The following is a 15,021-nucleotide window of genomic DNA, read 5'->3' on the forward strand; positions in this document are numbered from 1 at the left end:
AATCCTATGCAAATGCCTTTATGGTAAATAGTATCAAACACTCCTCATTAAACACTCCTACATATATTTTACAGTAAGTTAGTCTTGGCCAGCACATAACCGAATGTACATTGGCAAACTGTAAACATCACCCATCCTTTCACTCACTTCAGTTGACTTTATAGTAAAATGCAATGTGTTGCCCATAGAATTCATATGTTGTCCAACGCCCAGTAAATTCTGTTTCAACCAGAAAATAAATACCAGTGTAGCTTCTCGCCTACGGATTCAAATTTCAGAGTGATGACATCACTTGTCACTTCGAAAGGCTAAAATCAGCTAGCTCAAGTTGTGCAGTCACATGTTCTGTCCCTTTAACACATGTGCGGTCAATATTAATGGCTTGTTGACTAGACTGTTCAGACTGTTAAGATGATAAAGGGTTTACAGTATAACTCAACTATATCTCATTTTCTGTACCCTTCATATGTGCAATTATTATTTATGGACTGCATTCAGACTGTTGAATTGTTATACACAATGTATCTTAAAACAGGGTTAAAGGAGTCCATTCCAGTGTAATAGTCAGATAAGAAAATGGATTTGAATMATTCATTTTCCCTAGCTCTGAGCTGTTACATAACATTTAGCCACTAAGTTCACATATTTACATCCAGAACTGTAAGGTCCATTGTCAACGTCACCTAACCCTGCGACCTCAGAGACCAGAACCTTCTGTTGGGACGTCCACCATGTTAGCTACGCTACTTAAAAAAGATGTCCGACCAATCAAACACAGCCTTGAACTTAATAAAAAAGGATTCAAATAGATCACCAGCTGGTTACAAATGGAAGATGTTTCCTTAGATTAAAGGAAAAGCACTACATTTCACTGATTAKAAAAACTGGACAAATCAGATCCAACAAAAGTGTGAAATTGAAGAATCCATTACCCGACTATGTCATACCAGAAACAACATAATGCATGTTGTTCATGCATGAGGTCCCTGGGTGGAACAACATATGTGAACATTGGACAATGGATAACATACAGTATCTGCTAAACCCAGTCAACGGATAAACAAACCTGAAGTCACCCACCTGTAACTGTATCCCTTTCCAGGTGTACATGTTCTCCTCCAGACCTACAGATGGCGATAAGTTGCTCTCTTGTCCGCATTTCAACGTTCTATGTTTTTCCTCTCATTTTCTGCTTTGCATGCTGGGATGACAGTCTCAATCCTAGCAACACAAAGCAAAAGCATAAACGATGAGAGCTCTACATTTAGCTAACAAATYCAGTCGTTCTGTTGAAATTACTGTGAAAGAACATTTTATATGAGTWTTCCATTATTTCCGAAATGGAAAAATTGCAAGCAGAAGATGCTCGGTATTTGAAAAGGTAACGGTTGCAAGCACCTAACTAGCAGCTAACGTTAGCTAGCCAGGGGCGTATTCATTACGCCTATTCTGTAGCGAAACGTTCTTAAACGGAACGAAAAATGGGGAGGGGCSTACCGGTCATGGCTAGAAGGGATGCAGCTTTTGTTAAATTAAATGAATTCAATTTTTGGGGGACATTTTAGCTAATTCTAACCCTTTTCCTAACCTTAACCGAAATATCCCAACTGGCTACGTTAATTATCGTAACCTGCTGTGTAAGTCAAATCTGACAGAAGCTGAATCTCTTCTAGCCATTGCTGCACCTACCTACATTTTTCCAATAGAAACTCTTGTTTTTGTTGAAAAGCAGCTGTTTGGAATAATGATTACACCCAAACTATGACTAGCAATCAGCTGTTATTGAAATTTAACAACGTGAAAATTGTCTTAAAATTATATGAAAAAATGTATTTAAGTATAGGCTTCAAGCTTACTGTCTAGCTAACAATTTAGTGGTTGAAACTAAATGTTGTAAATCAAAACCGTTTTCCATCATGAACACTTCATGTGACACTTGGCCATTTATCTAATTCCWTAGGAAAGTGAAAGGGGGGAGTTTGGATGTCCACCCGACAGAGAAAGCCCTCATCATTCAGTATGAGTTGGAGGCAACTATCCTCGGTGAGATGGGAGACCCGATGGTTGGGGAACGCAAGGAGTGTCAGAAAATGTAAGCATGGGTCTAGCTACACACATGCCTGATGTTTGCTTAAACATCAGACTGTAACCATGGGGTACCCCATGGCTATTCAGTCTGAAAGAGTCTGCCTAAAAAAAGAAGCAAGAGTCTCTACAAGCCAGAATGTTGAAAAAAATGATATTTACACTTTACTGGTTTTCCGTGCTGTTGGTCGTTTTGACGGTAGGAGATGGAGATGGGGTATCCACAAGAAATTGTTGTTTACCCAATTTTTTTTGTGGTGCTTTTTGCGGTGCTGGTAGGTTCTGTCACTTGTATTTTCAATCACCTAACGGATTGCTCATGATGCAATATATGTAAACAATAGCCGAATGTAACCGAACATAGTCGACCAAATCACGTTTCCTCACAATCAGCTGGAAGTGTTTGACAGCTGATTGCCTCGGACAATGTTCGGGCTGTGGTTTGGTTAGGCTTGGCCATATTGGGCAAGTGTTTATCACGTGCGACAAACCAATATACAGACCAGTGTACTGAAGGTCGGGTTGATAACACTTCCCTGTGGATATTTYGTCTCAGATTACCTCTGACATAGGGCCAAAATCGGCAGACAACAGGTGAAGTAAGTTGAAATTAAGTTTGTTCAACATTCTGACTTGTAACGGGACTGTTCGGGAATGCTGAGCCTACATGTTAGAGACGAGAGTAATTATTTCACTCTTGGATTCTAAAAGAGGCTAACCTAATGTAACTTAATGTTACTAAGCTACTAGGAATGAGAGTGTTGTTTTTCAGTCACTCACCTGAAAAGGGGTGCTTTTATACCATTTTACATGTTCACAACTAAGTAGGGTCCCAGGGGAAACATAGACCAAAACTATCGTTCCTTCCCCATCACATTGAAGAGTTATTGGAACTAGCAATGTTGTTTCTTAGAAAATGTCTCAAAATGATGTTGCATGTGTATTTTCTATTCACAGCATCCGCCTAAAAAGCTTGAACGCCAACACGGACATTGCCGCCCTAGCTCGGAAGGTGGTGGAGGAATGCAGGCTCATTCATCCATCTAAACTACCAGAGGTGGAGCAATTGCTCTTCTACCTGCAGAACCGCAARAAATCAGGTAATGGTTCCATCATGATAATGCCTGTCCCTGCAAGATGTTGCCGACAGACATAAGCTGTGTTCGAATACCCATACTWATACTACATACTTAATGAGTACATACTACATACTTTTAGTTCATTTTAGTATACTGTAAACAAACAGTATCCTTTCAGTTGAGCATATTGGCGCTACGCCTGTCTACCGGAAGTTGATTCTGTAGATTTTGGCCTCTAGATGGCAGCAGTGTATGTGCAACGTTTTAGACTGATCCAATGAACCATTGCATATCTGTTCAAAATGTTGTATCAAGACTGCCCAAATGTGCCTAATTTAGACATATCTGATATGGGCAGAAAGCTTATGTCCTGGGATTTTTTCTTGTTACTTACAACCTCATGCTAATCACATTAGCCTACGTTCGCTCAACCGTCCCGTAGGGGGGGACACCAATCCCGGAGAGGTTTTAACCACTTTATTTTACACACAGAGACTGATCATGTAGATCATATTCTTYGTTGTTTAATTAGTTAACCTGCATTTCCCCCTATCAGGGATTTTTGTTTGCATGTTTCAGTGCAAAAACAAAGTGTCACCTTTTTGGGCCCTCACCAGTTTGCATCCCTGATTCAGAGCGTACACTACCAGAGGAGTAGGGTTGATCTGAGCGTTCTGACCATCACAACGACACTGCAGTCAAGCACACAAGCTAACTGGCTAGCTACTWCCAGACAAATGGGAGAACACCTCACTCTGACCGTTTTACTCGCTGTAGCAGAGCTGGTTAGGCTGTTTTCATGTTATCCAGAGCGTTGGTGACTGTAACTGTGCTGCTGGCAACAATTTAATTAGCTTTTTTGCAGGCATTTACTGACACCGGCCATATTAAATGGGTGTTGAGCGTTCGTAAATTCATCAGTTATTCTGCGCTCTGCTACGCTCAGATATACTGTCCCTGTACATTCAGCCAGCGGGGTTCTCCATCCATCGCGCGGACAGGAAGAAACAACTCTCYGAGAAAAAGAAAGGCGGAGGTGGTATGTTTCATGATTAACTATTCATGGTGTGATTGTGGTAACATACAGGAACTCAAGTCCTTTTGTTTTCATGATCTGCAATACCTCACTATCAAATGCTGACCACATTACCTCCCGAGAGAATTTTCTTCTGTGATCGTCACGGTCGTGTATATCTCCCACCAAGCCAACACTGCGACGACTACTCTGGACTTTGCGGAAACTGCAAATATCCTGAGGCCGCATTTATTGTAGCTGGTGACTTTAATAAAGGAAATCTGAGGAAAACGCTACCAAATTTCTATCAACACATCTCCTGTGCACATCGAGAACTCTGGACCATTGCTTCTCCCCCTTCCGGGACAGTTACAAGGCCTTCCCCTGCCCTTTTCGGCAAATTAGGACCAGCTAAACACCTTTTCCCCATCAAAATTGCATAGCCTGCGTCTCAATCCACTGCATCCGCCTATGTCGGCCTACCGCATCTGCGGTGTAAAGTGGCAGAGCTACAGCGCTGTTTGTCAGACCAGGAGACATCCTGAAAATCAGTCTGACCTCGCTATGGAAAGGGGAGACTCTCACGAACATGATGGTGTTCTCTGTTTTGTTCTACGACCCCCACAAGTGTCATGGGACTCATCTGAAGTTAACCCCGTACCGGTTTTTAAAATTAATGGAAGGATGGAAGTAGTTTTGTGCCCCCCAAAAAGGGGTTAAATATGTGTAAAACATTTAATAATTCCAGAGTTTAATTTTTATATTTTTATATATCTCCTAGATATAGGACAGACACTTCACAACCTTAATATTTATTATGCATTTTTGGACTGTCTGTTTTGCCATTTCTGATTGTGTTATTCAATGAGTTTCTATGGTATAGCAGACCAAATTCCAAGCTGCGTCCTCAGAGCATGTGCAGACCAGTTGGCTGGAGTGTTTACGGACATATCCAATCTCTCACTATCCCAGTCTGTTGTCCCCACTTGCTTCAAGATGTCCACCATTGTTCCTGTATCCAAGAAAGTGAAGGTAACTGAATGAAATTACTATCGCCCTGTAGCACTCACTTCTGTCGTCATGAAGTGCTTTGATAGGCTASTTAAGGATCATATCACCTCCACCTTACCCGACAACACCCTAGACACACTACAATTTGCATACCTCCCCAACAGACCCACGGAAGACTCAATTGCCATTGCACTGCACACTGCCCTATCCCATCTGGACAAGAGGAATAAGTATGTAAGAATGCTGTTCATCGATGAAAGCTCAGCCTTCAACACCATATTGTGCTCCAAGCTCATCACTAAGCTCGGGGCCCTGGGTCTGAACCCCGCCCTGTGCAACTGRGTCCTGGACTTCCTGACGGGCTGACCCCAGGTGGTGAAGGTAGGCAACAACACCTCCACCATGCTGATCCTCAACACAAGGGCCCCATAAAAGGGTACGTGCTCAACCCTCTCTTGTACTCCCTGTTCACCCATGACTGCGTGGCCATACACGTCTCCAACTCAATCATCAAGTTTGCTGACGACACAACAGTGGTAGGCCTGATTACCAACAACRACAAGACAGCCTACAGGGAGGAGGTGAGGGGCCCTGGCAGAGTGGTGCCAGGAAAACAACCTCTCTCTCAATGTCAACAAAACGAAGCTTCAAGTTTCTTGACGTTCACATCAATGAATACCACTCCAGAGGGTGGTGCATTCAGCCCAACGCATCACCAGGGGCGCACTGCCTGGCCCCCAGGACATCTACAGCATCTGGTGTCACAGAAAGGCCAAGTAGATCAAGGACCTCAGCCACCCGAGCCACGGCCTGTTCACCCCGCTAGCATATAGACCGAGAGACTGAAAAACAGCTTTTATCTCCAAGCCATCAAACTGTAAATAACAATTTGTTCTTAACTGACTTGCCTAGTTAAATAAAATAAATAGGATCTGAAATAGTCTGGCGGACGTCTCTCTAATAGTGTCTCAGAGGTAGTGTAGCTGGTGCTACCAGCACTTCACCACTTCATGGTGAAACAAAGTCTTTTTGTGGAGACTTCACAGGAGGTGTTTGACCCGGACTGGTGCTCTCAGGAAGTTGAGCCTTGTTGGTCTCAGGTTGTTTGTCCAACTGCAGCTCTGGTGAACGTTCCAATGTCCTGTCCTGCTCGTTTAAGCATTGATCCAAGTCCACGGATGGAACTGGAATTTGAGCTCAGATCTGAGCCACGTGCCTCCTTAGTCTYTGTCCACTTCCGATGATCACAGTATGTGATACTGGTCCTGCGCAATCCTCAAATTGTAGCTGGAATCCATTTGGGACCAAACCCATTGTTTCTTGTGTAGATATCGTCTCCAGGTGAGAAAGTTCTGAGTTTGGCTCTGTTATCATGATTACGTTTTTGATTCCATTGCTTTTGTTGTATTTTCACTTTTAAGTCTGGCCTGATGAGATCCAAGGTTGACCTTAATCTCCTTGACATTCGCATTTCTGAAGGTAACAACCCAGTTGTAGCTTAAGGAGTGATCCTGTAGCKTGACACATTTGTTTCAATGCTGTCCCCTTGCATCTTCCTCTAATGGCGCCCGAGGGGAGGGCTACTGTTTTACAGGCTCCTAACTAGTCACTTTACAAATTACCTCGACTAATCTGTACCCCCACACATTGACTCGGTACCGTGCCCCCTGTATGTAGCCTCGTTATTGTTATGTACATTTATTGTTACTTTTTGATTGAGTCAATTTATTTAGTAAATATTTTATTAACTCTGTTTCTTGAACCTCATTGTTGTTTAAGGGCTTGTAAGTAAGCATTTCACGGTAAGGTCTACACCTGTTGTATTCGGCGCATGTGACAAATACAATTTGATTTGATCTCCTTCAAGGTCTGAACCGCACATTCTGCTAATTCGTTTGAAAATGGGTGAAAAGGGACGACGTTACATGCTGAATTCCATTTTGTTTCATGAAACTTGTGAATTCAGTGCTTGTAAAACAAGTAGCATTGTCGCTAACCAGCAATTCAGGCAATCCCATGACACTGAAGCTTTGTCTCAACTTCTCAATCGTAGCGTGCAATGTTGACGTGTTCATGGGGTAAACATCCATTCACTTTGAATGAGAATCAATCAGCACGAGCAACATTTTCCCTTGGAAGGGTCCAGTGTAGTCCACATGTAGTCGTGTCCATGGTTTTCCCGGCCATTCCCATGGATGTAATGGCACGGTGGGGGGTGTGTGACTTCCTGTTACTCTGACAATCTGTACACAGGCTAACCTCATTTTCCACATCCTGGTCCATCTTTGGCCACCAGACGTATCTGGATGTGACTGGTGCAACAACTTCAGTAGCATTCCCCGCTACTGGGATAACTACTCTTGAATCCCACAGAACACACCCATCTCAAACACTCAAGACCAAGCGGCGAGCGTAGTAAGGCATGATCTGAGRCTCTGTCACTGTAGCGCATYCTTTCAGRATAAATTAATGCACTTGTGACAGCGTCACATCCTTTGAAGTCCATTGCCTGATTTTGTGCTGTGTTCACCGGTGCATCATCCAACACATCGATCATCAAGACTTGGTCCTTTTCTTCTTCCTGAGCGATGATTTCTGGAACGGCAGCCTACTCAGAGCATCAGCATTCCCATGGTATCTACCTGGCTTCTGTACATGATGGCCCTGAGCCACACAGCCCAACGTTGAACTCTTGGAGAGAYCATTTGTGGTACTGGCTTTTGTTCATGGAACAGAGAGATCAGAGGCTTATGGTCGGTCACAATAGTGAATGTTACCCCGTATAAGTACTTGTGGAATCTCTGTATTCCGAATATGATAGCCAGCTGAGAGTACTTTTTGTCCGCTGGCAACAACATGGCATATGGAACTGATCTTGGCCAATAGAATCTGGGAGTAGCATCTGGGGCAACATGAATGGTAGCTTAGACCCCTTTCAATGTCCCTAGCGCTTTGAAAACACAGTCATGCTTTTAAATCACCTGCTGCAGTGTCAATGTCTCTGTGGTGACATGTTTGATTTCATCCCAGTTCAATTTTATTTCCTCCAACCACCATCTCCCTAGTAAGCTGGGGCCAGTACCTTCCGCTATTAAGAGAGGCAGACTTTTATTTTGGCCTTGATATTCCACCTGAACATCAGCAACTCCAATCCCAGTTTTTTTTCTCCCCTGTGTACATTTTGAGTCTTTCAGTTTGTCCACTTCACCTTTTTTCCACTTCTCATTGAATTGGGACCTGTTCATCAGTGTGACGCTACATCGTGTCTATTTCAARCAGTACCTTAMATCCATTTATTCCCATTTCCACAATAAAAGGCTTCACCTTTTTCATATTCACCCAATGTACACTGTACATTGAGAGCGTTTGCTCTGCGTCTGCGCACTCACTTTCTATTACTTAATATGAGCGGTAGTTATAGCGTCGSTATTCGGTTTTCTTCTGTTCATTTTATTTTCTGTAGCTCGTAGCTTTTTCTAATTGTGGCACGCCCTCGCAATGTGTCATATTATCCAACATGCATAAAACCTTTCATGTTTGAATTTACATTCACTTTTCAACTATAACAGTCTATTAACCGGAGGGGCTGCCCCGCGGGGCTTTCCCTTCTTTGAATCTCAGCGAGCTCAGAGCTGCTCTCTTTTACTGTATGGCATGCAGTTGCACCCCTTGCCTGCAAATCCAGTGCATTTCTATTCACGGACTCCATGGCCTGGGCCAGTTTGAGTGTATTCTCAAACATGAGATTAGGCTCTGATAACAAGCGTATTTGTATCCTGTCGTCAGTAATCCCACACACCAGCATAATTATAATATAATAAACACACAGAAATACGGACCTTAGGTCATTAATATGGTCAAATCCGGAAACTATMATTTAGAAAACAAAACGTTTATTMTTTCAGTGAAATAGGGAACCGGGTGTCATCCCTAACTGGGTGTCATCCCTAAGTCTAAATATTGCTGTTACATTGSACAACCTTCAATGTTATGTCATAATTATGTAAAATTCTGGCAAATTAATTACGGTCTTGTTTAGGAAGAAATGGTCGCTTCAAACAGTTCGCAACGAGCCAGGCGGCCCAAACTGCTGCATATACCCTGACTGCTTGCACAGAACGCAAGAGCAGTGACACAATTTCCCTATTTATATTKCCTGCTAACATGAATTTCTTTTAACTAAATATGGAGGTTTCAAATATATACTTGTGTATTTATTTTAAGAAAGGCATTGATGTTTATGGTTAGGTACATTGGTGCAACRACAGTGCTTTTATTCGTGAATGCGCTTGTTAAATCATCACCCGTTTTGGCGAAGTAGGCTGTGATTCGATGATAAATTAACAAGCACCGCAATGATTATTTGCAACGCAGGACAAGCTAGTTAAACTAATAATATTATCAACCATGTGTAGTTAACTAGTGATTATGTTAAGATTTGTTTTTTTATAAGATCAATTTAATGCTAGCTAGCAACTTACCTTGGCTCATTCCTGCTCTCACGTAACAGGTGGTCAGCCTGCCACGCAGTCTCCTCGTGGAGTGCAATGTAATCGGCCATATTCTGCGTCAAAAAATGCTGACTACYGATTGTTATGAAAACTTGAAATCGGCCATGCTGGTCGACCTCAAGTAGGAATATTGCAAAAATATGATCAATGGCTCATTTGAGAGAAGACAACCTCCCGGCCAGTATTGACAGCTGACATACAGTACCAGTCAAAGGTTTGGACACACATACTCATTCCAGAGTTTTTCTTTATTTTTTACTATTTTCTACATTGTAGAATAATAGTGAAGACATCAAAACCTGTGAAATAACACATATGGAATCATAAAGTAACTAAAAMGTGTTAAATAAATCAAAATATRTTTTATATATGAGATTCTTCAAAGTAGCCACCTTTTGCCTTGATGAGAGCTTTGCACACTCTTAGCATTCTCTCAACCAGCTTCACCTGGAATGCTTTTCCAACAGTCTTGAAGGAGTTCCCACATATGCTGAGCACTTGTTGGCTGCTATTCTTTCACTCTGCGGTCCAACTCATCCCAAACCATCTCAATTGGCTTGAGGCCGGGTGATTGTGGAGGTCAGGCCATCTGATGCAGCACTCCATCACTCTCCTCGGTCAAATAGCCCTTACACAGCCTAGAGATGTGTTGGGTCATTGTCCTGTTGAAAAACAAATGATAGTCCCTCTAAGCGCAAACGAGATGGGATGGCATATCGCTCCGGTAGCCATGCTGGTTAAGTGTGCATTGAATTCTAAACAAGTCACTGACAGTGTCACCAGCAAAGCACCCCCATACCATCACACCTCCTCCTTGCTTCACGGTGGGGACCATACATGTGGAGATCATCCGTTCACCTATTCTGCATCTCACACAGACATGGCGGTTGGGACTAAAAATCTAATTATTTGCAGCAATTTGACCATTAAGGCCTGATTCACGCCGTGCCATCTGAACAGTTGATTTTTAGATGTATCTGTTACTTGAACTCTGAAGCATTTATTTGGGCTGCAATTTCTGAGGCTTTTAACTCTAATGAACTTATCCTCTGCAGCAGAGGTAACTCTGGGTCTTCCTTTCCTGTGGTGGTCTTCATGAGAGACAGTTTCATCATTGAAGTGCAGTCGCGAAAACCAAAGTTGTTGACATTTTCCGGATTGACTGACCTTCATGTCTTAAAGTAATGGTGGACTCTTGTTTCTCTTTGCTTATTTGAGCTGTTTTTGCCATAATATGGACTTGGTCTTTTACCAAATAGAGCTATCTTGTATATAACAAATATTTTATTTGTCACATGTTCCGAATACAACAGGTGTAGAGTTACAGTGAAATGCTTACTTACAAGCCCTTAACCAACAATTCTTTAAGAAGTTCTAAGAACAAAAAAAAGTTAAGTAAAATTTTTTTAAATAAAAGTAACATAATTAAACAACAGCAGTAAAATAACAATAGCAAGGCTATATACAGTTGAAGTYGGAAGTTTACATACACCTTAGCCAAATACATTTAAATTCAGTTTAAAAACAGTTTTTCACAATTCCTGACATTAAATCCAAGTAACAATTCCCTGTCTTGGCTGAGTTAGGATCACCACTTTATTTTAAGAATGTGAAATGTCAGAATAATAGTAGAGAGAGTGATTTATTTCAACTTTAATTTCTTTCATCATATTCACAGTGGGTCAGAAGTTTACATATACTAAATTTGTATTTGGTAGCATTGCCTTTTAAATTGTTTAACTTGGGTCAAATGTTAGGGTTGCCTTCCACAAGCTTCCCACAATAAGTTGGGTGAATGTTGGTCCATTCCTCCTGACAGAGCTGGTGTAACTGAGTCAGGTTTGTAGGCCTCCTTGCTCGCACACGTTTTTTCAGTTCTGCACACAAATTTTCTATAGGATTGAGGTCAGGGTTTTGTGATGGCCACTCCAATACCTTGACTTTGTTGTCCTTAAGCCATTTTGCATACTTTMTTAAGCATACTTCCACAACTGTGGAAGGGGTCATTTTCCATTTGGAAGACCSATTTGCGACTATTTTGTGAAGTGCACCAGTCCCTCCTGCAGCAAACCACCTGATTGCTCTAGCATCTTCACAAGGTCCTTTGCTATTGTTCTGGGATTGATTTGCACTTTTCGTACCAAAGTACATTCAACTCTAGGAGACCAAACGCGTCTTTTTCCTGAGCAGTATGACAGCTGCATGGTCCCATGGTGTTTATACTTGCATACTATTGTTGGTAAAGATGAACGTGGCGTTTGGAAATTGCTCCCTTGGATGAACCAGTTAACAAGACATTTGTGGAGTGGTTGAAAAACGATTTTTAATGACTCCAACCTAAGTGTATGTAAACTTCTGACTTCAACTGTACAGGAGGCACTGGTAGAGTCAGTGTGTGGGGGCACCGGTTAGATCGAGGACCGGTTAGTATACCACCTAGGGCTGGGCGGTATACCGGTATTGATGCAGGGACTGGTTTGGGTTTTTACGTTACCTTCTATACTGGGATWTGAATGTTTGGTTTGTTAAATGTGATACGCCATGTGTAAAGTCTATTTTTATAGTTTACTTCGCTACTTGAGTCATATCTTTCCGCTCTTTCTCTCTGTGCCACTTTCCACACAGACCTAGCCACGCCCCCTGTCACTCAAGGAGCGCATTTGATGTTCCTCAACCACGATACACTTGCCTTCAGTCTGCATGTATCAATGCAGCACATGCAACAATGTTGATGACATTAATGCTGTTTTAATATAAATCCACTAGCGTTCTAGTTGTTAGCCGCTAATGCTAATAGCTAGCTAGCTAATAAATGTAYTGAGTAAGAGCAAACGTAGCTAGCTAATACAGCCTGATAATACCAGTGATGGTGTAGACCTAAATCAGCATGTTTGTGCAACAGTATCTTCTAAATCAAAGAGGAATATGCAAAGCAAGATTATGTTARCTACATGAACTAGCTTAGAGAGAACATGCAATGTAACYAAAGCTTATAGGGTCCCCTAGGAAACACTTATCAACACTTTAGTTCCTACCCTGTCACAATAACTCCTCCCTGGCATTTTAATTCGTTGTCATCTGAAACTACACTGTATTCAAAGTGCCCACTATTATATTCTAACTATAGAATTAAAATAGTCAATCTATTTCCATGATTCCAACAGTTTTGCTCTAATTCGCAAGTCAAATCGCAATTSCAACATTTGGTTAAAAATAAGTCCTAGATTATTTGCCCATATCGTGCAGCCCTACGTGGCAGTGTGGAAATKATCTCAATTGAACAGTGGTGTRAAGTACTTWAGTAAAAATACTTTCAAGTACTACTTATGTCATTTTTTGGGGTATCTGTACTTTACCATTTTTATTTTTGACTACTTTTACTTCACTACATTCCGAAAGAAAATACTGTACTTTTTACTACATAAATYTTTCCTGACACCTAAAAGTACTTGTTACATTCAACAACAAAAAAATCAGGACAGGAAAATGGTCCATTTCACGCACTTGTCAAGAGAACATCACTGGTAATCTACTGCCTCTGATCTGGAGGACTCACTAAACACATGCCTTGTTTGTAAATTATGACTGAGTGTTGGAGTGTGCCCCTGGCTATCCGTAAATAAAATAAAAAAATAAAAATGGTGCCATCTGTTTTTTTAACTTTTGATACTTAAGTATATTTAAAACCAAATACTTTTAGACTTACTCAAGTATTTTACTGGGTGACTTTCACTTTTACTTGAGTCATTTTCTATTAACGTATCTTTACTTCTACTCAAGTATGACAATTGGGTACTTTTTCCACCACTGCAGTTGAGTGCAGGAAGTGCATAAATTATAAAAGTGCTGAAATTTMTTTTGGTTGAATTGAACAGTATAAAAGACTCATTGAAATCACTTAGAATACATGTGTTGCCACCCTAGGATCACTCACAACTCATAAAGCAAATGTAGAACATTTATTATTAAAAACTCAAAATACCGTCCATTTTTWAAATTTTTAATACCATGATATAATATTTTGGCCATATCGCCCAGCCCTACCTTGTCACAACACAACTGATTAAATGCATTAAGGAAAGAAATTCCAGAAAGAAATTTTTAACAAGGCAAATTTAACAAATTAATTTAACAATTTTTAACAATGCATTCCATGTGACTACCTCATGAAGCTGGTTGAGAGAATGCCAAGAGTGTGCACAGCTGTCATCAAGGCAGAGGGGGTGGCTACTTCGAAGAATCTCAAATGTAAAATATATTTAGATTTATTTAACACTTTTTTGGGGGGTTCTACATGATTCCATATGTGTTATTTCATAGTTTTGATGTCTTCACTATTATTCTACAATGTGGAAAATAGTAAAAATAAAAACCCTTGAATGAGTAGGTGTGGGAGACTGTTGGAAACAGTGCAGTATAGAAACATAAGCATTTCACTGCACCTGCGATAACCTCTGCAAAATACAGTATGTGTACTTGACCAATAAAAGTTGAATTGATCTGAATGACTTTGCCTGCGATTCATTGTGTAAATACACCTTTATCATGCTATGCTTACTAGTGCACATCCTGTCCTCCTCACAGACAAACGAGAGAAACACCCGCCGAGAGACCTCGCACCATTTGAGGGGATGGAGGTAAGCAGAGCATCTTCAAATTTGTGTACGTGTCTGATGTGTGTCTGTTTGTGTCCAAGTCTGTTTCTGTGTGTTTGTAGCATGATTATCACTGTATTATGTCAGTATGATTTTAACCCTCRCCATTCCTCACCTATACTGTATCTCTGTTCTCAGCTGGATGAGGAGGCCAACATCAACAGGATAGATCACTATGTGGAGCTGCTGTATGAGGACATCCCAGAGAAGGTCAGGGGTGCCACCCTCATCCTCCACCTCGCCCGCAACCCAGACAACCTGGAGGAGCTCCTGCAGAATGGTACGTTCCTTCCCAGTCTGTCACAATGCTACGTTCCAGAGAAATCATCTTCTCTGTTCTGCTGGGTGTTTAAAAGCTGTACAGGCCAGGCTAGACAAACTCTAGTGTCATTGGTTGATATAATCTACAGACTCTCTCACCAGCCCATCCTGTTCATAAGAAAACAGCCTAGCACTAGTCCTTCCTATTCCCTTCCCTGACGACAGAGCTGTTTTCTCTCACAACAGCACAGGGTCCTCATCCATTACAGCTGTCAAATGATGRCATGGCTTCATTTTGTAACTGTCACTATGCATCACAGGCTCACTTTGTCTGTCGTAACGGATCACATGGTCAGACGTTGATAACGGTAGAACGTGCATGTGAACCATGAGACCTCGGGTCA

The 15,021-nt window shown here is 41.5% G+C and overlaps 1 protein-coding gene across 1 annotated transcript in view; it reads left to right on the top strand.

Moving 5' to 3' along the window:
• The first annotated feature begins 1,207 nt into the window (after window positions 1-1,207).
• Window positions 1,208-15,021, top strand: part of LOC111971398 (kinesin-associated protein 3-like) — a 47,138-nt gene continuing 33,324 nt past the window's right edge. The window contains 5 exon segments of the mRNA XM_023998157.2: window positions 1,208-1,381; window positions 1,961-2,092; window positions 3,043-3,185; window positions 14,286-14,338; window positions 14,495-14,636. Of these exon segments, the coding sequence (XP_023853925.1) occupies window positions 1,341-1,381; window positions 1,961-2,092; window positions 3,043-3,185; window positions 14,286-14,338; window positions 14,495-14,636 (511 nt within the window). The 5' untranslated portion in view covers window positions 1,208-1,340.

The sequence above is a fragment of the Salvelinus sp. IW2-2015 genome, linkage group LG13 (genome assembly GCF_002910315.2).
Source record: "Salvelinus sp. IW2-2015 linkage group LG13, ASM291031v2, whole genome shotgun sequence".
Lineage (NCBI taxonomy): Eukaryota > Metazoa > Chordata > Actinopteri > Salmoniformes > Salmonidae > Salvelinus > Salvelinus sp. IW2-2015.